The sequence below is a fragment of the Macaca nemestrina genome, chromosome 1, assembly GCF_043159975.1.
Source record: "Macaca nemestrina isolate mMacNem1 chromosome 1, mMacNem.hap1, whole genome shotgun sequence".
Taxonomy (NCBI): domain Eukaryota; kingdom Metazoa; phylum Chordata; class Mammalia; order Primates; family Cercopithecidae; genus Macaca; species Macaca nemestrina.
Window position 1 is genome coordinate 216,996,137 of NC_092125.1, and position 26,708 is coordinate 217,022,844.

The following is a 26,708-nucleotide window of genomic DNA, read 5'->3' on the forward strand; positions in this document are numbered from 1 at the left end:
GCGGCTGGGACTACAGGCGCCCGCCACCTCGCCCGGCTAGTTTTTTTTTTTTTTTTTGTATTTTTTAGTAGAGACGGGGTTTCACTGGGTTAGCCAGGATGGTCTCGATCTCCTGACCTCGTGATCCACCCGCCTCAGCCTCCCAAAGTGCTGGGATTACAGGCTTGAGCCACCGCGCCCGGCCAATTTTTTTATTTTTGTAAAGATGGGGTCTTGCTATGTTGCCCAGTCTGGTGTTTGTCTCCTGGCCTTAAGCAATCTACCCACCTCATCCTCCCAAAGCACTGGGATTACAGGTGTGAGCCACAGCACATGGCCTCTTTGTGCTTTTCTATAGTTTCCATTAATACACATCCATGGGGACTTTCTCCTGATTATCAAAGTAAAAGGCATTGGGAAGCTGAGGCTCCAGCAGCAGATCTCTTCATTCTCACCTCCTGTCCCTCAGATCTCAAGGACATGTCCCAGATGATCCTGCGGACCAAAGGCCCCGACCGCCTCCCCGCCGGATACGAGATGGTTCTGTACATTTCCATGTCAGACTCAGACAAAGTGGGCGTGTTCTACGTGGAGAGTGAGTGACCCCAGCCCAGCCCAGCCCTTTCTAGCCACCTATCCTCCTCCCCTTAGCATCTGTGGCCTTCACAGGTGCAGGTGCCTGGAGAAGACCTGGATTGGTCTCTGGGTGATTGTAACATGGCAATGCTGCTGTCCCATGAAGTTGAAAGACTCCATGGGGACACATCGCTCCTCCTCTCAAAGGAGTCTGGAGTGACATGGATCTATGTAGAACCCAGAGGCCCTTCTTCCCGACGAATCAGGGGAGGAAGGGCATTTGGGCACTTCTTTTCTGGAGTCATGTCACCTTCAGGATGCCTGAGGCAGGGCAGGCACCACCTCCAGGTATTTTCTGCCATCTCTGACTTTCAAAGACCCCCTAAAGATGCAGTGGGCACCCTCGAAGAGTTGACCCCTTGCTCCTCTTGATGGCAACAAGTGTCCTGGGCCCCCACTGTGTAGGGCACGGACTCCTGCCCTGGAGCTAGTCCTTGTAGCTGCCGGCTCTGCCTCACCCTTTCTGTGAATATGTGTTGAGCTCTTCGGTGCCAGGCGCTGTTCTCAGCTTTGAGATCTCTGCAGTAAACACGACAATCACACCCTGCCCTCGAGGAGCTGCCAGTCTAGCAAGAGAGACATAATCAGTACTACAATTGGAGGAAATGAAATAGAATAAGTGAGGAGAATGGCAGGGCAGAGGCACTACTAGATGGGTGCCTCTGGAAAGGCCTCTCTGAGGAGGTGACATCTGAGCTGAGACTCAAACGAACAATAAGAAGGAACCAGCCACTTGTGAGCTGAGGGAAGAGTGTTCTAAGCAGAGGGAACAGCATCTGCAAAGCCTGGAGAAGGAGACCAGTTTGGAGTGTGGGAAGAGCAGATGGAAGCCCAGAGCAGGGTTGGGAGTCAAGGTCAGTGAGCTGGGCCAGGGGCCAGAGCATGCAGACTGGGTTTGGATTTTATTCTGAGTGCAATGGAATGCCATTAGAGGGTTTTATGCAAGGGACTGTCATAATAATGATGTATGTATTCTAAAAGCTCCCTCAGCAAAATAGTCGGCATTGCAATTTGCCATGGTACAAGGCGGGTTGTGGGGTGGCGGGTGGGGGGGTGCTTCTGCATGCCCAGCTGCCTAGTGGGGCCAGGATCTCTGGCCTGGCCCTGGACCCACCTCTAGACAGGCCCACTAGATCCAGGGCACTTGCCAGGAAGTAAGTAGGGACCCCGGACCCTCCCATCAGAGAAGTATTTAGCCAGGATGGCAGTGGCCAGCAGTCACCCAATGCCAGTCCTCCTTCTGATCCACCCTGGGCTCCAGGCAGTGACCTCACACAGGTTGGAATGTGCCCAGAGTCAAGCTGGCTCTGCTGCCGCAGGGGGCCGGAAATGTTGATGTTTACACCATCCAGGCTAAGGTTGTCATGGAGGATGGGGTCACCGGCGGGAGCAGGCGGGATGCAAGCAGGACCTCAACCTTGGCCTCTTGACCTTGGTGTCGTGACATGAGACCTGTGGCAAATCATGATGTCTGGACATTATCTAGACGTTTCTTCTCTTTGCTAAAGGGAGTGGACTTTGGTCTGTTTCCATAATCTCGTCCCTCCCCATCACTTGCCATTTGAGACGGGTCCTGAGCAGACAAGAGAAAAGAGGAACTACTACTGCAAGGGCTTTGAGAATGTCCCTTGGAGCCTCTTATCTGGGCTGCCCATCCTGTGGGGAGCAGCCATGGCTGAGACGGTGGGGACCCAGAAGAGACAGTTTCCCAATAATGCTGACTCTGGGTGAAAACTCTTCGACAGACACACACACACACACACACACACACACACACACACACAAGCAAAGGACGACAGATAATTGACCAGTAGCACAGTCTCCTTTTCTTCCAGGTAAACACTTTGGGGTTATGTCAAATTCCAGGTACCCCTATAGATGAGCGAATGTCAGGTGTCCTGGTAGGGTCAGACCAGCTCTCCCCAAGGGCAGGGAGCTGGGTCGGAGACTGAAGGACCCCTACAGGGAGTGCTGGAGTCAGGGAGCTACAATTCTGGGTCCAGGCAAGTCTCCTCACCAGCCCCAGCCTTGGGGTGCTCATCTCTGATGTGGCATGGGAATAGCAAGAGTCCCAACTGTCCCGACTATCCTGGTATGCCGGGTGTCCCAGATGGTGGTGGGGATCAAATGAGGAAGGTGTGTCAGGCACTGAGTGTGGTAGCTGGCCTTTGGAAAGCTCTCCATAAATGGCAATTAAGGCTTTTGTTGAAATGATGATGATGACTGTTGGTTATAATGATTGGAGTGGACAAAAGGCTTCAGTTTTCCTAGGAAGACCTGGTGACTGCCTCCGCCTCAAATACTGCCCAGAACACCAAGCACTAGGGTCTTGCCTCTTTATACAAGGATATGGTAATCCAGTTTGCCTAGGACTTTCCTTGTTTTAGCACTGAGGGCCCCTCATGCCAGGAAACCCATCAGTCCTAGGGAAACCAAATCAGCTGGTCACACTATCAAGGAGTCTCACTAGGAAGTGGAATCATTCCAAAGTAGCTGGAAAGGTTAAGGCTAATCATACCACGTGCTGGCCAATTCCTGGGGCAGAGAGGTCACCGTGGTCAATGGGCCCAGCCCAAGGCACGAGGACCACTCAATAGAGCGGCATTGTTGGTTCCTGCAGAAAGAGCTGGCCATGCTCAGTGTGGGGTCTGTGCCGAGCCAGGGATGGAGGACGGAGGAAAGGAGGCTCCTGGGGACAATGGCTGAATTGTTCCCACCAAGGAATCAGTCCACCCGGAGCTGGCCCCAACTGTCAGAAAGCAGCCCAGAACAGAGGTGCATTGTGAATCACAGGCCACGGGCCACATCAGGAGGGAGGAAGCTGCCAACAGACAGACTAGAACGTGTCCTCCACCTGCCCCACCACCCCCCCGGCCAGATCCCTGTTCCTACCCCAGAATTTGGGGGAGACCCCCAGGTGCTCTGAGCCCTGGGAAAGCTTTGGCTGTGTGGCTTCTGCCAGGACAAGTTGGCTTCTAGGCCTGACTCTCCCCTGAGCATCAGTTCAAGTGCAGCCTGGGGCCTGTGGGCGTGGGAGGGCGTAAGTGCTTGGAAGAAAATGTTTGCGTGATGCTAATCTATCTGAATCTACTGAATGATAGGGCCATAGGGTGCCCACTATTGTTTCTGGGTGAGCAGGACCTCACTTTCTATTCTTTGGGACTTTCAGTATCTGAATTTTTCTACCTCATTTCTTGGACTCCTCCTTCCCAAGGGAGGATGAGGTGGGACATGGTTTCCCTGCCTTCTGTTCGGAAACTATTCAATGAAAACTCCTTCACGTCCTTGTAATACAGGTCCAAGCAGGGTTATCGATGGTTACCCATGGTTACTGAGGTTACTGAAGTTACTGAGGCTGTGTCATTTGCATTGACCCTGTGGCGTGGGTATCATTATCTCCCACTTAACAGATGAGTAAACTGGGGCTCAGGGAGGTTAAGTGAATTCTCTGAGGTTTGGTTTTTTTGTTTGTTTGTTTGTTTTTTGAGATGGAGTCTCGCTCTGTTGCCCAGGCTGGAATGCAGTGGTGTGATATCGGTTCACCACAACCTCTGCCTCCTGGGTTCAAGAGATTTTCCTGCCTCAGCCTCCCAAGTAGCTGGGATTACAGGCGTGCGCCACCATGTCTGGCTAATTTTTGTATTTTTTAGTAGAGATGGGGTTTCACTATGTTGGCCAGTCTGGTCTCGAACTCCTGACCTCGTGATTTGCCTGCCTCGTCCTCCCAAAGTGCTGGGATTACAGGTATGAGCCACTGCGCCCGGCTCCCTGAGGTTTTATAGCTTGTAAAGCCAGAGCAGTATTTAAACCAGGTCCCTCTGACATTGGAAGTCATAACCACTAAGGGAAGCACCCTTAGTGAGATTTATAACCCGGGTCTAATTCGGCACATTGTCCCACAAGAGGAACCCTCCCAAGCCCTGGCTTCGCGGTTCATTCACTTATTTCACACATTTTAATCAAGCACCTGGTTTGTGCCAGGCTATTCTGGTTATGTGTTCTAACCCTTGAGCATCTGGTCATTAACCATTATCATTGTCGTTGAAAGCACTAAGCTGAGGCTGATTCTGCCCTTCCAGCTCTACAGGGCATAAAGAAATTCCTTCTGGAACTGCGTAGGGTCCTATCTCCATGCCTTTACCAATGCAAGTATCTCCTCTCCCCACCACACCCATTTCTGCCGCCCCACGAGGGCATCTCAAAGGCTGCCTTCCTCTGCTCAAATGCTTCCCACCTCGCCTCCTCTGCCCTTCCCACCCTACCCCAAGTAACCAGACTGGATCTCACCCATAGCTGCCGTTATGACGCTTCCCACATCTGCTGCATCTTATCATCAGCTGAGCACTGCTCTTAGAGAGGCTGCATCTGGACCACCTCTGTCTCCCCGAAGGTCCTTGCCTGATTCATGTGCTCTCAATCTGCCTGAAAATTCCCCCTTGGTCTCTCCCACAGGGAGTGTTGTGGGAGTCATTGGTTTGTTCAGTAGACATTTGTTAAACATGACCATGTGCCAGGCAGGCCCTGGGCCCCACTGGGCCTGTCTCTACCCTCGCACAGGTCACCCACATTTAAAAAGGCTGTGATGAGGCCAGGTGTGGTGGCTTACTTTGGGAGTATGAGGGAGGCAAATCACTTAAGGCACGGGGTTCGAGACCAGCCTGACCAAGATGGCGACGAAACCCTGTCTCTGCTAAAAATACAAAAATTAGCCAGATATGGTGGTGTGCCCTGTAATCCCAGCTACTTGGGAGGTTGCAGTGGGCAGAGGTTGCAGTGAGCCAAGATTGCGCCACTGCACTCCAGCCTAGGCTACAGAGCGAGACTCCGTCTATAAATAAATAAATAAATAAACAAATAAGTAAATAAATAAAGGCTGTGATGGAGACGGCAGGGGGTTGTGGGAGCTCCAAGCAGAGCCCCTGGCTTTGTCTCTGGGGGATCTGGGCCGGATTGTTGCAAGTGACACAAACCAAGGCCTGAAGGAAGAAGGGACACGATTGTTTCAGGCAGAGGTGACAGCACAAGTCGAACTGGGAGCTTTCAGGAGGGCAGGAGCACTGGAGGAACCTGCCTTCCCGCCCAGCCACAAAAATGGACAGCCCATGCACTGGCCTTTACACCAACACAGCTTCCATGATATGGAGGGAATTTTTGGTACTAATGGGCACATTTATGTTTCGTTTATACAAAGGGGATGAGAGCTTGGGTTTCAGAATTGGACTTGAACCTGAGTCCCAGCTCAGCTATTTACTGGTTCTCTGACTTCGGACAAGCCACTCCTCCTTTCTGAGATCGGTTTCCTCATCTGTGAAATGGAAACAATTATACCCTCCCCTGACACCACTAACTGCTCAGCTGGCAATTTCCTATCGGCCATTCAGAGAGAGCTTGTTCATTTCATAGATGGGGAAGCCAAAAGCCAGAGAGGGTGACTGTCTGGCGAAGCGCCACACAGCCAGCACACAGCAGTGCTGAGAAAATGACGATGACTCCTAGCCATGGCCACTCTGGTGGCATTTTCTGCTTGTGCTTTTCTCTCTGTCTAGAGAACAAACTACTTTGCCCTTTTGTCCCCATCAGTGATACCACCCCACTGACCTCTTTCTGATGTGAGTGGGAGTCTGACGTTGGTCCTTTTCCCTCCAGACCCGTTCTTCGGCCAACGCTATATCCACATCCTGGGCCGGCGGAAGCTCTACCATGTGGTCAAGTACACGGGTGGCTCCGCGGAGCTGCTCTTCTTCGTAGAAGGCCTCTGTTTCCCCGACGAGGGCTTCTCAGGCCTGGTCTCCATCCATGTCAGCCTGCTGGAGTACATGGCCCAGGTGAGGGCTCCAGGCTTCCACCACAGGGGGCTACCCCCGGGGACCAGGCTTTTACCAGTGGGCCATTCCTAGGAGCCCACACTATGCTCCACCCCGCTCAAAGCGCCAAGGGGGTGGGTCCAGGCTAGGAGACCTCGATGACCCCTGCAAAGCCTGCATGTGGCTGCCAGGGTCCTCTGAGCCATGCTTCTGGGTCCTCTGAGCCAGTCTCCTTGCTGCTCCTGCTCCCCACGGATTCCCTGTGGGCAATGTTTTCTGACACATTCCACATCTGTGCCCTGGCCTTCCCTGCTCCCTGCCTAGGTCTGAGGCCCAGAGTCCTGCTGATTAGCACAAGGCTCTAAGCAGCCACCCAGGTGGGGTTTGCTGACCACCTACTGTGCGCTCTGTACTTCCTGCCCTACTCTGATCTCTCCCCCATCTGTGGGTTATACCATCTCTGACTGCAGGCTGAACCCCAAATCCCAGTTTCAGGTTGTGCCCTACCCTGGGGCCAGGCGTCTCAGCTAGCTTTGCTCTTGCTTTTGGGAGAAGCTGGATGAGAAGAAGAGGTCCTGTCCCTCTAGGGAAGCCCGCCTCACTGAGGGCATGCTGTGTGCACAGGAACCTCTCATCACAAAGACCTTTCATCCCCAGACCCTAGTCTCTCAGGCCCACCCTGTTTCACTCAGAAAAAAAGGGAGGGACCTGCCTGCTCTCACAGACACAAGAGCCCCTCATTTTTATCCCCAGGCCACTTTGGGAAAGGATACAATGGGTGCTATACAAGGGTGAGGCTGGATCTAGCTGAGATGTATGAGAATGAGCCCTGGCAGCAGACTGCCCAGGTTCAACTCCTGGTTTAACCACCACAAGACACTAGGCAAGTGAATTAAGCTTCCTGTTAATTTCCTTAGTTAAGGGTAATATGCCGTACTTTCTCCATCTATAAGACAGAAAATCCAAAAAGCATCTGCTGCCTGGGGTGGTTGTGAGCATCCAAACTTGTAAAGTTCTACTTACAAGGCACCCTCAAGCTCCCTGGGAAGCGCAAAAGGCAAAGCCAACAGGATAGAGGACAGGGATGGGGCTTCTGATGGCACCCATGCCCAGGGCAACCGGAACCCCAGGATCTCTCAAGCACCCACAGAGACTCAAAAGGCAGACCACGGCAAGCAAGGCAAGCCGTGCAACAGTCCCCCCACCCCCGCACCTCCCCACCAAGGATGGGGTCCATTTCCTATAGCTTTTGAAAGCCAGCCCCACAAAGGAACCCTGGAATCAGACCTCACTTTCCCTCGGGTTCCAGGCAAGCTGCTTGACCATTCCTTAAAACAAAACAGTCTGTACATAGCAAAACTGACCCAAAACAATGCCAAAATGCCCACACACAGAAAAGGGCAAGGTGCCCAGGGCAAAAACAGAGGAAGGCGTGGGGCTGGTTCAACCGTTGCGTGGGGCGATTTCAGGAAGAGAAGTTTGATTGGACAAGATAGGACAGTGGTTAAGAGCGTGAACTCAGCAGCTGACTGCCTGGGTGTAAAGCCTGGCTCTACCACTTACCAACTATGTGACCTTGGGCAGTTAACAGCCCCATGACTCAGTTTCCCCATCTGAAAAGTGAGGATCATAGCAGTATCTACCTCCTGTGGTGGTTGGAAGGCAGAAAAGAATTGGCACGTGTGAAAGTACTTAGCACAGTCTTGGTGCACAGCAAGTACTCAGGAAATGTATTCAGTCATCAGTTTCACCCGCTTTGAAAGGCAGGCAAAGAAAGCACCCTAACAAGACCTTTTGACCCCCCACGCCTTGTCTCTCACACCCAGGACATTCCCCTGACACCCATCTTCACGGACACCGTGATATTCCGAATTGCTCCGTGGATCATGACCCCCAACATCCTGCCTCCTGTGTCGGTGTTTGTATGCTGGTAAGGGGTGGCCCCAGCCTGGAGAGGCAGCATGGCAGAGTGGCCAAGAGCCGAGTCAGATGGACATGAGTCTAGTTCCTGGCCCCATCACTTACCACTGTGTTACCTTTAGCAACTTTCTCAGCCTCTCTGAAATGCCCACATCATAGAGTCACGGTGAGGATTAAATGAGGCGAAGCAGGCAAAGCATTTATCCAAGATCCAGCATGCAGGGTATACTCTAAAAATAATAGCTGCCCTTCTGTTCTCTTGCTTAACCCCCTACCACGCACTTAGCAACCTCCTATGCAGTGGAAATGCAGCTCATCTGACTCATTCATTAAACAGACTTTTATTGACCACCTATTATGAGCTAGGTCCACAATAGCAAGATGAGAACCAAGGGAAAAAGTGCCTATGATTAGATGTCTGGCAACCCAAAAGGGACCCCTCGGGTCCTCACATGCATCCCATCTTCATGCCAGGCATAGCTCTTAATTGAAAATCTGTGGAGTCAGAGGTGTAAGGCATTGGGACAGGTGGGGGTGAGAGTTCCCCTCCTCATTTTATTTGTTCATGACCTTGACAAACGCCACATGAATGGGTGGGTTTACTTGGCCTTTGATTCCAGCAGCCTTTATAAAGGTGGCCGTGAGCACAGGTGTAGACTGATCTGCCCAGCATAGCCCAGAGATACCAGCTGCTGTCACCATCTCAGGGCGATGACTCTGGCCCCTCCTCACCCTTTCTCTTGGCCTCTCCTTCTTCCCCCAATTTCTCAGCATGAAGGATAATTACCTGTTCCTGAAAGAGGTGAAGAACCTGGTGGAGAAAACCAACTGTGACCTGAAGGTCTGCTTCCAGTACATAAACCGAGGCGATCGCTGGATTCAGGTGAGGAGTCCAGGTCCAGGCTGGGAAGGACATGACCCCGGGGTCAGGCAAAGAAGAGTCGGCTTCATGTAAACTGCCTGGACCCAGCAGCTCTGCAGATGGAGATTCTTTTGTCAGCTCATATCTGCACACGTGCACAAAGACATGAACATACAAGGCAGCGCACTGCAGTGCTGCTTCTTGTAGTAGCAAAAGATTGCAAAGCAACCTAAATGTCCATCCGTGGAGGACTGAGTAACAGCCTTCCCGGAGGTTCTGTGCAACCGCTACAAAGGATGAAGCCAATCTCTCAATATGGATACAGGATGTGCTTCGAGTTAAGTTGTTACTCAAAGGAAAACATATTCAGGATGCTGTTTGCTATTTGTGTGTTTTGTTTTGTTTGAGACGGGGTCTCGCTGTGTCACCCAGGCTGGAGTGCAGTGGCACGATCTCAGCTCACTTTAACTTCCGCCTTCCGGGCTCAATCAATCCTCCCACCTCAGCCTCCCAAGTAGCTGGGACTACAGACGTGCACCACCACGCCTGGTTATTGTGTTTTTTAAAGTGAGGTCTAGGCCATGCATGGTGGATAATGCCTGTAATCCCAGCACTTTGGGAGACTGAGGTGGGAGGATTGCCTGAGACCAGGAATTCAAGACATGCTTGGGCAACATAGCAAGACCCTGTTTCCACAGAAAATTTTAAAATTAGCCTGGCATGGTAGTGCACACCTGTAGTCCTAGCTACTCAGAGGCTAAGGCAGGAGGACCGCTTGAGCCTAGGAGTTTGAGGCTGCAGTGGGCCATAATCATGACACTGCACTCCAGCCTGGGCAACAGAGTGAGACTCTGTCTCAAAAAAAAAAAAAAAATGGAGCTGATATCGGTAAGAAACCTGCTTGTGATGTGCAGAGACCGCCTGTGGACACCTATGCTGCCATCATCAGTGTGAGGGGAGGAGGATGGGGGACCAGGGGATGGGGAACAAGATAGACATTCTTTTTCATTGATGCTCTTGTGTTTCTCGAGTTTTCTGCCCATGTGCACAAATTGTCCCTTGGGCTCATCTAACAGCTCTCCTTGGTGTCCCTGCAGGATGAGATTGAGTTTGGCTACATCGAGGCCCCCCACAAAGGCTTCCCCGTGGTGCTGGACTCCCCCCGAGATGGAAACCTAAAGGACTTTCCTGTGAAGGAGCTCCTGGTAAGATGCTTAGGGCCACTTGGGGATGGAGGATGATCCCAGAGACTCTCATAAGACAGAGTGGTCAGGAGACCCTGGGCCACCTTGACACATTTGTCTGCTGCCTGGAGCCTCTGTTTCTCCTCTGCAAAACGGGTCACTTGGGATAGCTGCCTCTGAGGTCCTTTCCTGCTCTGATAACTGATGTTTTTCCAAAACATGGAGCGTTTTCTAGTGGGAAATGGGAGCTAAGGGAAATAGAGTAAGATCTAGTTCCAGAGGCCCTGGTCCCTGGTGCTGCCCTTCCCCTCCAAATTGCAGCAAAGTGAGTTAAGTAAGTTTCAAAGAAGAAAAAAACATAGTTAGGCAATTGTCAAAAATCATGGTTCCGACTTCCAAGTTCATCAGCACCTTGAGGCTATGGTTTTCGGTGCATGTGTGGGTGTGTTTTTGTTTTTGTTTTCTGAGACGGAGTCTTGCTCTGTCACCCAGGCTGAAATGCAGTGGCTCACTGCAACTTCCATCTCCCGGGTTCAAGCGATTCTCCTGCCTCAGCCTCCCAAGTAGCTGGGATTACAGGCATGCACCATCACGCCTGGCTAATTTTTGTATTTGTACTAGAGATGGGGTTTCACCATATTGGCCAGGCTGGCCTCGGACTCCTGACCTCAGGTGATCTGCCCAACTTGGCCTCCCAAAGTGCTGGGATTAGAGGCGTGAGCCACTGTACTTGGCCATGTTTTTTGTGTGTTTGTTTTTAAGCCATCTGACTCCTCCCATTCTGGAAGCCATTCTCACTCCCCTTTTAGGCCCTCAACAACCTAGTGTGTGAGGGCAGAACTGAAATCAATCTTTCTTTTGTCTGCACTCTTCTGCCCTGAACACACTGGGGGAGGTTTGAACAGGGCATGAAACAAGAGACTGGAGTAGGTCAGGGGACTTTTCCCAAGGACACATGCAGGACAGCGTTCCTGTCAGACGCCAGGACTGCCCGGAGCTGACCCTGTGCCAGGTTCACACCTGTTCTGCCCCACATTCCTAACCCAGTGCCCTGTTCACAAGGAGATGCTAGAGCCAATGGCGTCGGCACAGAGCTTTGGAATGTCAGGCGGACCTGGTCTTGAGTCCTGATTGCACCTCTTAGCAGCCATGTGACTTTGGGCAAGCAATTACCTTCCACAAGCCTCAGTTTCCTCATCTGTAAAATGGGGATAGAAATGATATCAGTCTCACAGAATGTTGTGAAGATTGAAAGCGTTATATAAGGCATCAGTGCCATGGCTGGTATAATGACCATTATTCACTGTTGTTACGGTTATCATTCCCTGGGCCCTGTCCTCAGTGAGCCTATTGTCCACTTTCCCTAACACTATGATGAGTAGGGTCAAACCAACCACCAGCAATGGTTGCCACAGGCATGAGAAACGAGGCCTTTCCAGGTCACCACCTGCCTTTAGTATTCCAGGCTGGCCTGGTTCCAAGGCCCCCGGCTGCATTGTTCCTTGAGGCCCAGACCAGGCCCAGCTTTGTGCTGCATACCTGCCCACCTGTATGGTGCTGTAGAGCCCCAGCACCCCAGCCTCGGCAAGCTCCCATGTTGCCAGCTGGGGCCCCAAGGTGAGAAAGCGCTAAGCTGCTGCCAACCACCGCATGGGCTCAGCTGTCCCTGGAGCCTCTTAGCTGAGCCAGGATAAGCCACATCCTCCTACTCCACTGGATTTTGTCAGGCAAGCTTCATCCCAAGCCCAGTGCAAGCTCCCAAACAAGATTCCTGTATTTGTACCCCAAAAGTCATGAGAGGAATCTTAAATTTCAGGGGCCAATGGGGTTATGTCTTGTGTGCTAACTCCAGTTTTTTGGAGCTCTGTGTGAAGAAGGGTTCTGAGGCTTCCTCTGGGCTCAGTGGCAAGTCTGGCAGGTTGAGACTGGGTTGAGATGGCATGTATATTCACAGCTGCCACTTTTACATGTATTGGTCAGCTTCACCAAGTAACAAACCAACCCGAAATCTCCATGACTGACAACAGCAAAGGCCTGTGTCTTACTGGCATTCCTTGTTGATTGCTGATGCTGGTCTGCCACTCTGCTTCTTCATGCCTTCCTCACTCTAGCACTCAAGGTGCCAGAGCAGCCCCAGTCTGGGAAATGCCATTCTCCTAGCACAGGGAGAAGTCAAAGAGTTGGCAGACACACGTGGGGGTTCCTATGGCTTCTGCTGTTCACTGGCATGCATCCCTTCTGCTCACATTTCATTGGCCAAAGCAAGTCATGTGACCAAGTCTGACACTGGGCAGGGAAGTACATTCCTTTTGCAGGAGGATGCCAGAAGTCACATGACAATGGGTCAGGATGCAAAATTCTCTTACTGCACAGTAATAATACAAGCTGCTCCCCTTCCTCAGGTTACCTAATCTGGTATCTCTTTATAGATGGGGAAATGGGCCAGACGCAGTGGCTCACCCCTGTAATCCCAGCACTTTGGGAGGCCAAGGTGGGTGGATCACTTGAGGTCAGGAGTTTGAGACCAGCCTAGGCAACCCAGTGAAACCCCATCTCACTAAAAATACAAAAATTAGCCAGGGATGGTGCTTGCCTGTAATCCTAGCCACTGGGGAGGCTGAGGCAGGAGACTCACTTGAACCGGGAGGCAGAGGTTGCAGTGAGCTGAGATCGCACCACCGCACTCCAGCCTGGGTGACAGAGCAAGACTCCATCTCAAAAAAAAAACAAACAACAACAACAAAACAGATGGGGAAACTGAAAGTGCATAGCATAAAATGGGGACTAATCCTGAAATCACCGATATGTATCTGTGCTTGGGAAATAGAGGCACACACAGGAATGCAGATGCCCACACACTCACATTCATACTCCCACTCACTCTCACACACACTCTCACACTTACACCGACATGCTCACACACTCAGCCTCCCCATGCCCAGGCCCCCTGCTCTTTATTAATCATAGGAAGACCATGGACAACCCGCCTAGAAACTAAGTGCCCACAGACCCAGACTGAAGGTGGTAAAAGAGGGTAGCTGGCTTGGGGGCTGAGGACCCTGGCTGCAGAAGACTAATGCAGGTGTGTGCCCTCTGCCTAGGGCCCAGATTTTGGCTACGTGACCCGGGAGCCCCTCTTTGAGCCTGTCACCAGCCTTGACTCGTTTGGAAACCTGGAGGTCAGTCCCCCAGTGACCGTGAACGGCAAGACATACCCTCTTGGCCGCATCCTCATCGGGAGCAGCTTTCCTCTGTAAGAGAAGCCAGGCTGGGGCTGGGGGCTGGGGGAGTGGGGAGGTCACTGTTTCTCTTTTAGGGTGGCCTGGGTTGCTCACACATGGAGCAAGTGGCTGGGAGAATTATTCCCTCCCACGACTTCCTGTTAAGAGACTGACACCCTTGGAAAGAAAATTAAGCGAATCTTTACATCTTCGTGTGATTTAGGATCTAATATATAACTAAATAAACAACTCTCTTCCCCACATGGAAAGGCGTATAATGAGATTATAAATCAGCTGGTTGGCCGGGCACGGTAGCTCTCACCTGTAATCCCAACACTTTGGGAGGCCAAGGTGGGCAGATCATTCTCAAAGTCCAGGGCTTTGAGACCAGCTTGGGTAACACGGCAAACCCTGTCTCTACAAAAAATATGAAAATTAGCCAGCCATGGTGGCATGCACCTGTAGTCCCAGCTACTCAGGAGGCTGAGTTGGGAGGATCACCTGAGCCTGGGAGGTGGAGGTTGCAGTGAGCTGAGATCAGGCCACTGCACTTCAGCCTGGGCAACAGAAAGAGACCTCATCTCAAAGATAGATAGATAGATAGTTAGATAGATAGATAGATAGTTAGATAGATAGATAGATAGATAAATAGTTAGATAGATAGATAGATAGTTAGATAGATAGATAGATAGATAGATAGTTAGATAGATAGATAGATAGACAGACAGATAGATAGGCTGGGCACAGTGGCTCATGCCTGTAATCCCAGCACTTTGGGAGGCAGAGGCAGGCAGATTGCTTAAGGCCAGGAGTTCAAGACCAGCCTGGACAACATGGCAAAACTTCGTCTCTACTAAAAATACAAGTATTAGCAGGCATAGTGGTAATCCCAGCTTCTTGGGAGGCTGAGGCATGAGAATTGTTTGAACCTGGGAGGTAGAGGTTGCAGTGAGCTGAGATCATGCCCCTGTACTCCAGCCTGGGTGACAGAGAGAGATTTTGTCTCAAAAAAAATTAGGCCAGGTGCGGTGGCTCACGCCTGTAATCCCAGTACTTTGGGAGGCTGAGGTGGGCGGATCACCTGAGGTCCAGAGTTTGAGACCAGCCTGACCAACATGGACAAACCTCGTCTCTACTAAAAATACAAAATTAGCTGGGCGTGGTGGCGCACGCCTGTACTCCCAGCTACTCAGGAGGCTGAGGCAGGAGAATCACTTAAACCCAGGAAGCAGAGGTTGCAGTGAACCGAGCTCGTGCCATTGCACTCCAGCCTGGGCAACAAGGGTGAAACTGCGTCTCAGAAAACAAAATTAAATTCAATTAAATATTAAATAAATCAGCTGGGGAAGGGAGGGAGGAGTCCGGAAAAGGAACACTGACAGGTATGAGTGGGAGCATACCAATGAATCCTCAGGAATACCGTACTTAAAAGAGGTATGAGCAGATGTGGTCCTGCCCCAGAAATGTGAGTCCCTGGCTCCCAGGCCTGTGCATGATTCTCCTCACTCCCTGCCCAGTTGATCCACCAGCCAGTGAAAAGATTCTTCCTTGTCAGGGCAGTCGCTGGGGAGAGAGTGAATACCTTAGGTTCTCATGCCACAAAAGGGCTGCCAGGAGCCTGCACAGATGGGATCAGCCAGGATTTGGGCACCAGGTTCCTCCGAGTCACATGGGATGCTCATCCTTCTGTGGGAAGGCCACTGGCACAGGCAGCGATTGTTTGCCCACTCTTGCCTCCTTCTCCCTCCACTCAGTGGCCACTCATTCACTCAGCAACCATTTCCTGAGCACCAGCCAAGTGCCAGGCCCTGTGTCAGGCACAGGGTCCCAAACAGGAGGCCCAGCCCCTGCCTTCAAGGAGATGGCAGAGGTCTCAGGCATGCACATAGACCCTGATGAAATAGAGGGACGTACGACGACAGAAAAAATGACAGGGAGTCAGGGCAGCCCAGGGAGGGGCCCCCAATCCCCTTGAGGAGCTCAGGGAGGCCAACATGTCTCTACTAAAAATACAAAAATTAGCCGGGCGTGGTGGCACATGCCTGTAGTCCCAGCTACTCAGGATGCTGAGGCAGGAGAATTGCTTGAACCTGGGAAGCAGAGGTTGCAGCAAACCAAGATCATGCCACTGCACTCCAGCCTGGGCAACATAGCAAGACTCCATCTCAGGAAAAAAAAAAAAAAGATTAAAATAAGTAGAAGTTAATGTAGCAAAGAAGCACGTGGATGAGGGCAGATCTGGGAGCCCTCCTGTGCCCTAGCCCCCTCCGGCAGGCCAGGTGGGACTCTCACACACAGAATGTGGCCTCCGCACAGTCACAGGCACCCTCGAGGGCTGAGGTCTGGGCTCCCTGCCCTTCATACAGGCCGCAGCTGCAACTAACACATACTTCTTTCCCCTTGGACTCAAACGCCTTACTGCCTGTGCCGGGGTCTCTTAACCCAACCTAGTCTCCTTCCTGGGACTTCTCTGCTGATGCCACTCTGGGTCCGGGATGGGTCCCAGAGACCAAACTCCTTTTGCAGGCCCTCTGGTAAGGTGGGTAGTTTTCTGAAACTCCTCTTCCTCCCTTCTCCAGGTCTGGTGGTCGGAGGATGACCAAGGTGGTGCGTGACTTCCTGAAGGCCCAGCAGGTGCAGGCGCCCGTGGAGCTCTACTCGGACTGGCTGACTGTGGGCCACGTGGATGAGTTCATGTCCTTTGTCCCCATCCCTGGCACAAAGGTAAGCTAGCCCCCTGTGGCTGGAGGGAATGGGGTAGCAGCAAACCCATATATTACCAGCCCCTGCCAGCAGAGGGCAAGAGCTAGGGGAACCAGACAGCATAAAGGAAGGAGGAAGTAGGCTGAAGCTGGTTTGCATGTTGTTGCTGTGGCAGGTAAAATTTTAACCCCATAAATCCAAAATGTTAGCATTTCAACACGTAATCAACCTAAAAATTATTAACAAGAGATTTAAATTCTTTTCTCATACTAAATCTTCAAAACCTGGTAAGGATTTTACCCATATGATACATCTCAATTCAGACTAGCCACAGCTCAAGTGTTCAATAGTCACACAAGGCTAGTGGCTACTGTGTTGGTGATAACACTCTAGAAAGAAATAGAGTATGCACCTGTGGCACTGGAAAGAGGTTCTTTCATTTTCTTATGGGTACAACTTCATACCCTGGAAATTCCCTGCAAATTGCGTGGCTGCTTGGCAACTTGGAGAAGTCCTGTCCAAGGCCACCTTTGGCTCTGAGCCTTGACCTGGTGACATTGCTGAGGTAGAGGAAAGGTGAGAAATATTCCTCTGAAGCAGAGAACACCCTCCCCGGCAGCCTTTGCCACTCGGCGTTGGGGGCCTGAGGCAATGAGCAGGCAAGGCAATGGGTCCTCAGCGCAGGGCCTCCCCCATGCTCCTTGGGTGCCCTCCCACTGCTGACTCTGTCCCTCTGGACTGTCTCTTGGAGAAATTCCTGCTGCTTATGGCCAGCACCTCGGCCTGCTACAAGCTCTTCCGAGAGAAGCAGAAGGACGGCCATGGAGAGGCCATCATGTTCAAAGGTAAGTGGTCACAGGGCCTTGGCAGGAAGTGGCGAGCTGGAGGCCCCAGAGAGACCCTCGGGAGGGTGGGGCAGATGAGCACTTTGTCCCTGAGCACCCAGTTCCACTTCCCTGGGTGTCTGGCCTGATCCGGGGTTTGTGAGGTCACCATGGTGGGAAGAACCTCTGGCCTCCTGTGACCTTTGCTGTGGTTGGGTGGACTGTGAGCAGCCCATAGCTCCTTAGTGTCACCAGCAGTGCATAGCACATCTTCAAGGCCTAGTGTATACTTTAAATGGCAGCAGACCCAGTGGAGGGTTAAATGGTTGAAAACTGACATGCAGCTAAGTCTGGTGGCTCATGCTTACAATTCCAACACCTTCGGAGGCTGAAGCAGGAGGATCACTTGAGGACAGGAGTTCAAGACCAATCTGGGCAACATAGTGAGAGCCCCATCTCTATAATACTTTTTTTTTTTTTTTTTTTTTTTGAGACAGAGTTCCACTCTTGTTGACCAGGCTGGAGTGCAATGATGAAATCTTGGCTCACTACAACCTCCGCCTCCCGGGTTCAAGTGATTCTCCTGCCTCAGCCTCCCAAATAGCTGGGATTACAGGCATGCACCACCAAGCCCAGCTAATTTTTTGTATTTAATAAAGATGGGGTTTCGCCATGTTGGTCAGGCTGGTCTTGAACTCCTGTCCTCAGGTGATCCACCTGCCTCAGCCTCACAAAGTGCTGGGATTACAGGCATGAGCCACCACACCCAGCCTCTCTATAATAAAAATTTTGAAAAAGAAAAGAAAACTGATGTGCAGTCTGCATTCAAGGAGCTTGTATTTTAGAAAGAGAGATAGAGAGAAAAATAGATACAATACAATTTAGGGACAGGAAGAAAAGTGGACTTTGGTGGGCAAAAGGCATATTATGGTCAGACATCGTGGTTGTCAGCCCAGGAGTGAGACATGATCTTCTACATTTGAACATTCACATAATTGGGACATATATAGACGGGATGAGGTTTGGATTTGAATTAATCATGGAAAGAGGGAAAGATGATCAGGTGGAGACAGCCAGCCAGGTTACAGACACCATGCAAATTCCTCATACTTTTTTTTTTCTTTTTCAACTTCTGTTTTAGATTTAGGGGGCACATGTGCAGGTTTGTTACCTGAGTATTTTGTGTAATTCGGGATATGAATGATCCCATCACACAAGTACTGAGCATAGTAGCCAATAGTTAGTCATTCAACTATTTCCCTCCTGTCTCCCTCCCCACTCTAGTAGTCCCCAATGTTTTGCTGTTGCCATCCTTATGTCCAATACCTTTTTTATTGTGATAAAATATACCTAATCTAATACATTTATTTGTTTTTGTTTTGTTTTGTTTTGTTTTGTTTTGTTTTTTCTTAGACAGAGTTTTGCTCTGTCTCCCAGGCTGGAGTGCAGTGGCATGATCTCAGCTCACTGCAAACTCCACCTTCCAGTTCACGCCATTCTCCTGCCTCGGTCTCCCGAGTGGCTGGGACTACAGACACCCGCCACTACGCCTGGCTAATTTTTTTTTGTATTTTTAGTAGAGACAGGGTTTCACCGTGTTAGCCAGGATGGTCTCGATCTCCTGACCTCGTGATCCACCCGCCTTGTCCTCCCAAAGTGCTGGGATTACAGGTGTGAGCCACCGTGCCCGGCCTACATTTGTTATTTTAATCATCTGTAAGGGCACAGTTCCGGGACATTAAACACATCTACAATGCTGGCTAAGCATCAGCACTCTCTATATCCATTATACTTTTTTTTTTTTTTTTTTGAGATGGAGTCTCGCTCTGTCACCCAGGCTATAGTGCAGTGGTGCGATCTCGGCTCACTGCAAGCTTCACCTCCAAGGTTCAAGCCATTCTCCTGCCTCAGCCTCCCGAGTAGCTGGTACTACAGGCACCTGCCACCATGCCTGGCTAATTTTTTGTATTTTTAGTAGAGACAGGGTTTCACCGTGTTAGCCAGGATGGTCTCGATCTCCTGACCTCAAGATCTGCCCGCCTCAGCCTCCCAAAGTGCTGGGATTACAGGCGTGAGCCACCGTGCCCGGCCTGTTTTTTTCTTAAATTACTTTTGTCACTTTTCTGCTTGGTATCCACTCCCATAGCTGGTTGATACATGACTGCCCCTCAGATCCAAAGACAGTGTTCCTGACTGTCACTGGTGTCTAGGACAGACAAGACCAATTTAACACCACCACCCTTTTTAAATTCCCCATCAATGGGAAGTTTGTTCTTGGATTGGCAAGCTTGAGTCCTGACTTCCTGGAGGCTTCCTCTCTAATATTAAACATACCCTCAAAACCTACCCATAGGATATAGGGACCATTATTTTTGTACAAATAGGGACATGCAGTGCCCCAGATTTCTCCTTGTATTTTAGAAAGAGAGATAGAGAGAAAATAGATATAATGCAGTTTGGGGACAGGAAGAAAAGTGGATTTTGATGGGCAGAAGGCATGGTCAGACATCGTTGTCGTCAGTACTGGAGTGAGACATTATTTCCTGGACTTAGACATTCACATAATTGGAACAGACATAGAGAGGATGTGTGGATGTGCAGTCAGCAGAGACTGGAAGTGCACAGGAGACCTGGAGAGGAAGGTGAACCAGGCGATGCCAAAGAGCCAGGATCTCTGCTGGATCAGAGCCTACAACATTGGGGGAAAACACATCCCTTTAAAAGACGATAAAAACTACAGACTTGCCCTCCAGAAAAATGCTTATATGAACCTATCCCCTGAACTTGGATCAGTTTTAGAAAATCACAGATCCCTAAAGTTTTCTGTCTCTACCGGGACCCTGCCTTCTGAGTCCCTAAGCCTCAAAGATTACATCCAGCTTATAGCTGGGCATCTTTGCTGCTATGCAGCTATAAACCTGGGAAGTGTAATTGACCAGCAGGCTCTTCCCAGATGAGGCCAAAAAAGAATAAATAAATAAATAATAGGTTAAGAGCATAGGCTCTGGAATCAGACTGATCTGCACACCAACTCTGCCACTTCCTAGTGTAAGACCTGGGATAAATCACATAACTTCTCTGTGCCTCAGTTTCCTCATTTTTCAGAGTAGCGACTACCCCATAGAAATGTGGGGAGGATCCATGAGTTAATTCAATGTAAAGCATTTAGAAGAGTGTCGGCCACATAGTAGGTGCTCATTGAGCATTAGGCATTACTAATTAAGCTGGAAGCCATATAAGCCATCATGTGGTATGGGAGCCAGACGCAGGCCACTCCCGAGCAGCAGCCAAGATGAGGCAGTTCTGGAAAATGGGAAGGGTGTCTCCTTTGGCCATGCTGCTTCTGCCACATTCATGCTGGTCAGCTGCTCATCCTTAGGAGCAGGCTCTAGGTGGGAGAACCAGGGGGCTACTTGTACCACCCCTGATCCCACTGGCCGGAGTGAGAGCAAGGCAGCTGCCACCACTGTCCTGGCTCAGATGTCATAGTCAACACTGGAGAAAAGAGTGTGTGCTGCCCTTCCCAGACAGAGGGGGCCTGATTTCTCCTGGGAGTGCCCTCCTGTGATCCAGCCTGTCCCCAGCCCCATCTCCCCAGTCCCAGTCCAGCAGTTAGCCCAGGGACTGGAGGGTCTTGGCAAAAGGGGAACACCCAGCCTGGGTATCTAAAGCTTGACCATCCCCTGTCCTTTGACCCCCGCAGGCTTGGGTGGGATGAGCAGCAAACGAATCACCATCAACAAGATTCTGTCCAACGAGAGCCTCGTGCAGGAGAACCTGTACTTTCAGGTGAGGGCAGGGCAGGGGTGCAGGGCCAGAGGGCCCCTGGGAGGGATGAGGCTCAGGCCCTCACATCCTTGGGCCTTCCGTAGAGAATGGCCGAGGGCTCAGGAGCTCCTGACCCGGAGCACAGCAGCACGGGGAAGAGCCTCCACCAGCATTCAGCCAGCCTCCTTGCTTTACTTCTGGGCTAAAGTCCCAGGGTTAAAGGAGTGCCAAATTGTGCCGCCCCTCACTTGGGACGGTAGGCCCATGGGCAACTCACTAAGGCTGTCTTTGGTTCTCTCATCTCTAAAAAGGGGATAATGGGGGCCACACACAGTGTCTCATGCCTGTCATCTCAGTACTTTGGGAAGCCAAGGCGGGAGGATTGCTTAAGGCCAGGGGTTTGAGACCAACCTGGGCAACATAGTGAGACACTTGTCTCTACAAAATAAATAAATAAATAAAAATTTTGGCCGGACGTGGTGGCTCATGCCTGTAATCCCAACTCTCTGGGAGGCCGAGGCGGGCAGATCACCTGAGGTCAGGAGTTCAAGGCCAACATGGCCAACATATTGAAACTCCATCTCTACCAAAAATACAAAAATTAGCCAGGCGTGGTGGCGGGCGCCTATAATCCCAGCTACTTGGGAGACTGAGGCAGGAGAATCACTTGAACCCAGGAGGTGGAGGTTGCAGTGAACCGAGATCATGCCACTGCACTCCAACCTGGGCAATGGAGCAAGACTCAGTCTCAAAAAAAAAAAATTAAAAGGGGATAATAATAGCATCTGTATCACAGGGCTGGAGCTTAAATAAGCAGTCTATGTAATGCCCTTAGACAGTACCAGGCACATGTACACATTAGCTTTTGTTATTACCAAAATCATCAGTGTTGGGTGGCCCAAGGGGTCACTGAGGTGCTGTGTGGGAAACAGTTAGTACAGGGACCGGCTCTAGTGAGTGCTGGGGAAATGGCAGCTGCTGCTCTGACATCTGTGACCATCCTCTGTCCTGAACCCTGGTAGACAGGGCCGGGGAGAGGCTGCAGAGGTGCCCACTGAGTGCTAGAAGTCTCTCTGGAGTGCCGGGGCCCCTGGCCTGGTGCTGCAGACTGGGATGGGGTTGACAAGGTGGCAGGTGTGTGTCCCCCTCACCTGCATGCCCTCCCTCCTTTCTCCTTCCCAGCGCTGCCTGGACTGGAACCGTGACATCCTCAAGAAGGAGCTGGGACTGACAGAGCAGGACATCATTGACCTGCCCGCTCTGTTCAAGATGGACAAGGACCACCGCGCCAGAGCCTTCTTCCCAAACATGGTGAGGCCCTGCAGACCCCAACCCTCGCCCCATGCCAGTATAGGGCAGCCAGATCCAGAAGGACCCCTCAACTGAGGCTGTCCAATGGGGAGGCCCAGGTCCCAATCCTGGCTGCACTGCTGTGTGACCTCACCTCAGGCACTTGCCCTCTCTGGGCCTCCATTTCCTCCTAGGGGTGATATGCTCGTCCTAGCTGCTTACTGAGATACTGGGAACCCTTTTTCTTAACAGATAGGAAAGTGCTGTGCAAAAGATTAAAAGTCCTTTATGTACAGGAGGGATTCCTGTTACATAGAGGAGAGTCTTCCATAACATAGAAAGAGGTTAGAACAATACATATGCACACATGGACACATATATACACACATGCGCACACATAAACACACGTGCATGCGTGGACACATATACATACACGTGCACACAGAAACACGTGCAGCATGAACATATATACACACACACGCACACACAGAAATACACATGCACACACAAATGCATACATACTCACGCATGTGTGCACATTCATACACATGTACATGTACACACTGATGCATGCATATATAGCCATGTATACATACATGTACAGACATGTGAATGCTTTTGCACACACATACATACAGAGGCAGATTGCCTGGTTTTCCGCCTCAGCTCTGCCATTTGTGAGTGACTTAGACCCACTCCGTCCCTATCCAATCACAGTTACTACTTCACAGGTTGCTGTGAGGGTTCAGTGAGCTTAAGACGGGCATGTGTATAGTAGGTGCTCACTAAATGGAAGCTGTTACCATCACAATCCCCCATCACAGGTGAACATGATCGTGCTGGACAAGGACCTGGGCATCCCCAAGCCATTCGGGCCACAGGTGGAGGAGGAGTGCTGCCTGGAGATGCACGTGCGCGGCCTCCTGGAGCCTCTGGGCCTCGAATGCACCTTCATCGACGACATTTCTGCCTACCACAAGTTTCTGGGGGAAGTCCACTGCGGCACCAACGTCCGCAGGAAGCCCTTTACCTTCAAGTGGTGGCACATGGTGCCCTGACCTGCCAGGGGCCCTGGTGTTTGCCTCCTTCCCTGAGTTCTCCAGACCCCTCACATGCCCAGAGCCTTCTGCTGACATGGACTGGACAGCCCCGCTGGGAGACCTTTGGGACGTGGGGTGGGATTTGGGGTGTCTGTGCCTTGCCCTCCCGGAGCGGGGCCTCAGTGTCCTCTGAAGCCATCCCCAGTGAGCCTCGACTCTGTCCCTGCTGAAAATAGCTGGGCCAGTGTCTCTATAGCCCTGACATAAGGAACAAAACAAAACACAGCAAACCATGTGCCCAAACCGTTCCCCAAAGAATTTTGAGTCTCTAGTCTGACACTGAATGAGGGGAGAAGGGAAGGAGATTCTGGGATCGCCAGTTCTTCCAGCAGCCATGCTCTGAAAATCAAGGTAGAATCCATGAAAAGGGACCCCAGGACCCCAGGACCCTAGACGTATCTTGAACTGCCATCATCATTTCAAATCCACCTCCCTTAGGGTTTCCAGGTGGCCACCTCCAATTTTTCATTCCTTACCAATCTGTCAAATCCTCTTGGCTTTCTCTCTGCAGCATGGACACTGTTGGCTAGTCCTCCCCACTCCCTGAGGGTCCAGTAAGTGAGCTTAGAACCTTCCTGGAAATATTTCATCTGAGCAGGTTTCCCCACGTGTGGGATGCTCCTTTTACCTCATCTGTCTCATGGATGCAGGTTCCCCCGCATGCATGGGGAGTTCTCCCCAGACCAGCATACTTGTGGCCTGAGAGTTCAATGTGTAAAGATGCCCTTGGTCAGCCATATCCATCCTCTCTTGCCTGGTCCTTGATTCTCTGGTCAGTCCCTGACCTTCCTCCTCCCACTGCCTTGACTTTCTTCCTTTTTATTCCTGATGCCATCTGTCCAGGCAGCTAGACAAGAACTTGTTCACCAGCAGCCAGAATCAGGCCTTCCCTGGGGCATAATAAGTGACCAGCCCCTCGTCCCAGACACCACATCCAACACATAAGGACCCTGGCCTGCCCTCCAGCCCAACAGCCAGTTTTGGATCAGCTGCCAGCTTAGGAGTGGTTTGATTATCCCATTGAAATTCACCAGTGCATTTGCCAAAGACCCTCTCATTTGGACATATCCAGATTCATTCCTGGCTCCAAGTGAAAAGACTCAATTTCAATCTTTAAAAGTTCCTTTAGGGCCAGAAGAATAAAGGAATTATAATCCCATTTTGAAGAACCAATTTATAACCAATGAAAAGGTTATAATGTAATTATATTCTTGGAGGAACAAGATTTTCATTTGGGATTATTTCTTTCAACCATTCAACAAACATTTGTTGTATGCCCCTAAGCGCCAGGCACGGCATTGGGCTCTGCAAACACAGTGGTTAGTAGCAATCTGGACCTGGTCCCTACTGGCATGGAACCCATCAGTCCCCAACATGCAAAGTTCACATTTAAAGGCCAGCCCCTGCCCCTTCAGTGATGCGTTCTTTAGAAATGCCAGCCCACTATATTCAGAAATTCATCCTCAGGGCACAAAACTTCCAGCAAGTCACTGTCATGGTGAAATGGGTGGTGGAAGGGGGTGTTCTTTAAACAGCCCTCCTTCCCATCTAGCTGGCCAGTACCAATCCAGTGAGTCCCCAGAGCCTCCAGAAGCTGTTGTCTCCTCTCTGGGGACAGCAACTCCTGCCTTTGGAGGCCAAAGCCCCAGATCTCTCCAGCCCCAGAGCTGAAAACACCAAGTGCCTATTTGAGGGTGTCTGTCTGGAGACTTAGAGTTTGTCATGTGTGTGTGTGTTTGGTTAATGTGGGTTTATGGGTTTTCTTTCTTTTTTTTTAGTCTACATTAGGGGGAAGTGAGTGCCTCCCACGTGCAGACAGTGTGTCTTTATAGATTTTTCTAAGGCTTTCCCCAATGATGTTGGTAATTTCTGATGTTTCTGAAGCTCCCAGGACTCACACACCGTTTCCCATCTCACTTGCCCACCCAGTGTGACGACCCTCGGTGTGGATGTACCCCTGTGGACTCATGGCTCTTCCCCACCCCCACTTTCTATAAATGTAGGCCTAGAATATGCTTCTCTGTTGCAAAACTCAGCTAAGTTCCTGTTTCCACCTTGATGTTGAAATATCCTATGTAAGAGGGCAGGGGGTGTCGTGAAGATGGCAAGAAGAACACAGTTTCAAATTTCTGGAAAAGAGCCTGTGGTAGAGATCTAAAGATGTTTAGGGAAGAGCTCGACTAAAGAACAATGAAATAAATGGTCCAAGGGGAAGTCACATGGCTGTTGGTGTGATGTTCTTTGCTGCTTCATAGACATGGCCTGGAGTGAGGCAAGCCACATATTGGGCCTTCCTGGTCCTGCAGCCCCTGCTGTTCTGCGCACGGGGTCTGGGCTCTCAGCGTAGATATCTTGAGGGTTCGGAATCCCCCACACACTCAGTGACTGCATATTACATGGCCACCCCCAAAGGTGAAGACCAGTACCTGCAATAAAGTCTGACCATGTTGTTCTGATGGGGTTCCCCAGGAGCAGACCCTGAGATGAGCATTTGACAACAAGTGATTTATTAAGAAAGGGCCAGGCACAGTGGCTCATGCCTGTAACCTCAGCACTTTGGGAGGCCGAGGCGGGAGGATCACTTGGGCCCAAGAGTTGCATACAAGCTTAGGCAACATAGTGAGATCCCCATCTCTATAAAAAATTTTAAAAAAATAGCTGGGCATGGTGGCACATGCCTGTAGTCCCAGCTACTCGGGAGGCTGACGCAAGAGGATAGATTGAGCCTAGGATGTGGAGTCTGCAGGGGGCCACGATTGTGTCACTGCACTACACTCCAACCCACATGACAGAGCAAGACCCTGTCTCAAAAAAAAGAGCCTCCAGAAGAAACCAAGATGGGAACTGGGGGAGCAGGCCAAGGAAGGGGAAGAAACTATACAAGAGTGTGAGGTGAAGCCTCAGCCCGATCCCTGGAGAGCTCTGGAGCACAAATGGCACCTCTGAGCTGTCCTGTCTGGAGGCTGAGTCTTTGTCCGTCTGCACCAGTCATTGGCTGTGGGGACTGTGGCCCTCTGAATGGGCGAGGGGGTACCAGGAGCTCACAGACAACCATCTAAAGATCACAACTGGGATTAGGAGCAAAGTCACAGGCTGGAGAAATGGGCTGCCACAACCAGAAGAGGGTCTGGGCAGGTCACCAGCCAGGTCCACTGCTCTGGGTGATGCTGTGTTCTTTTAATAAAAAGCTATTACACATAAGTATTTGTGATTTGACCCATGGTATGAAAATCCGTACAACATAACCGTGATCTAACAGGGTCTTTGTGTACAAACTCCTGAGGCCCTAAAACAGAGCCACCTGATTGGCTGCTGAGTCTAGATGCTGCTTCCAAGTTCTTGGGAGACACCTGGGGCCCTTCTCACTCCTTAGTCCCATCTTGGGCTTCTGGACAAATATCTTGGTGCCATTGTTTT

General features: G+C 50.9%; 1 protein-coding gene across 2 annotated transcripts in view; it reads left to right on the forward strand.

The window, feature by feature from the left end:
* Positions 1-25,509, forward strand: part of LOC105483143 (peptidyl arginine deiminase 2) — a 51,829-nt gene extending 26,320 nt beyond the window's left edge. Inside the window, exons 6-17 of one of the 2 annotated variants that reach the window (XM_011743827.3) lie at positions 449-574; positions 4,695-4,760; positions 6,262-6,440; positions 8,246-8,349; positions 9,111-9,222; positions 10,299-10,406; positions 13,487-13,638; positions 16,186-16,330; positions 17,061-17,154; positions 20,837-20,922; positions 22,084-22,212; positions 23,016-25,509. In XM_011743827.3, coding sequence (XP_011742129.2) covers positions 449-574; positions 4,695-4,760; positions 6,262-6,440; positions 8,246-8,349; positions 9,111-9,222; positions 10,299-10,406; positions 13,487-13,638; positions 16,186-16,330; positions 17,061-17,154; positions 20,837-20,922; positions 22,084-22,212; positions 23,016-23,249 — 1,535 coding nt within the window. In that variant the 3' untranslated portion in view covers positions 23,250-25,509. The remainder of the gene's footprint in view (positions 1-448; positions 575-4,694; positions 4,761-6,261; positions 6,441-8,245; positions 8,350-9,110; positions 9,223-10,298; positions 10,407-13,486; positions 13,639-16,185; positions 16,331-17,060; positions 17,155-20,836; positions 20,923-22,083; positions 22,213-23,015) is intronic. The other variant, XM_011743828.3, reaches the window with a different exon arrangement.
* Positions 25,510-26,708: the final 1,199 nt, after the last annotated feature.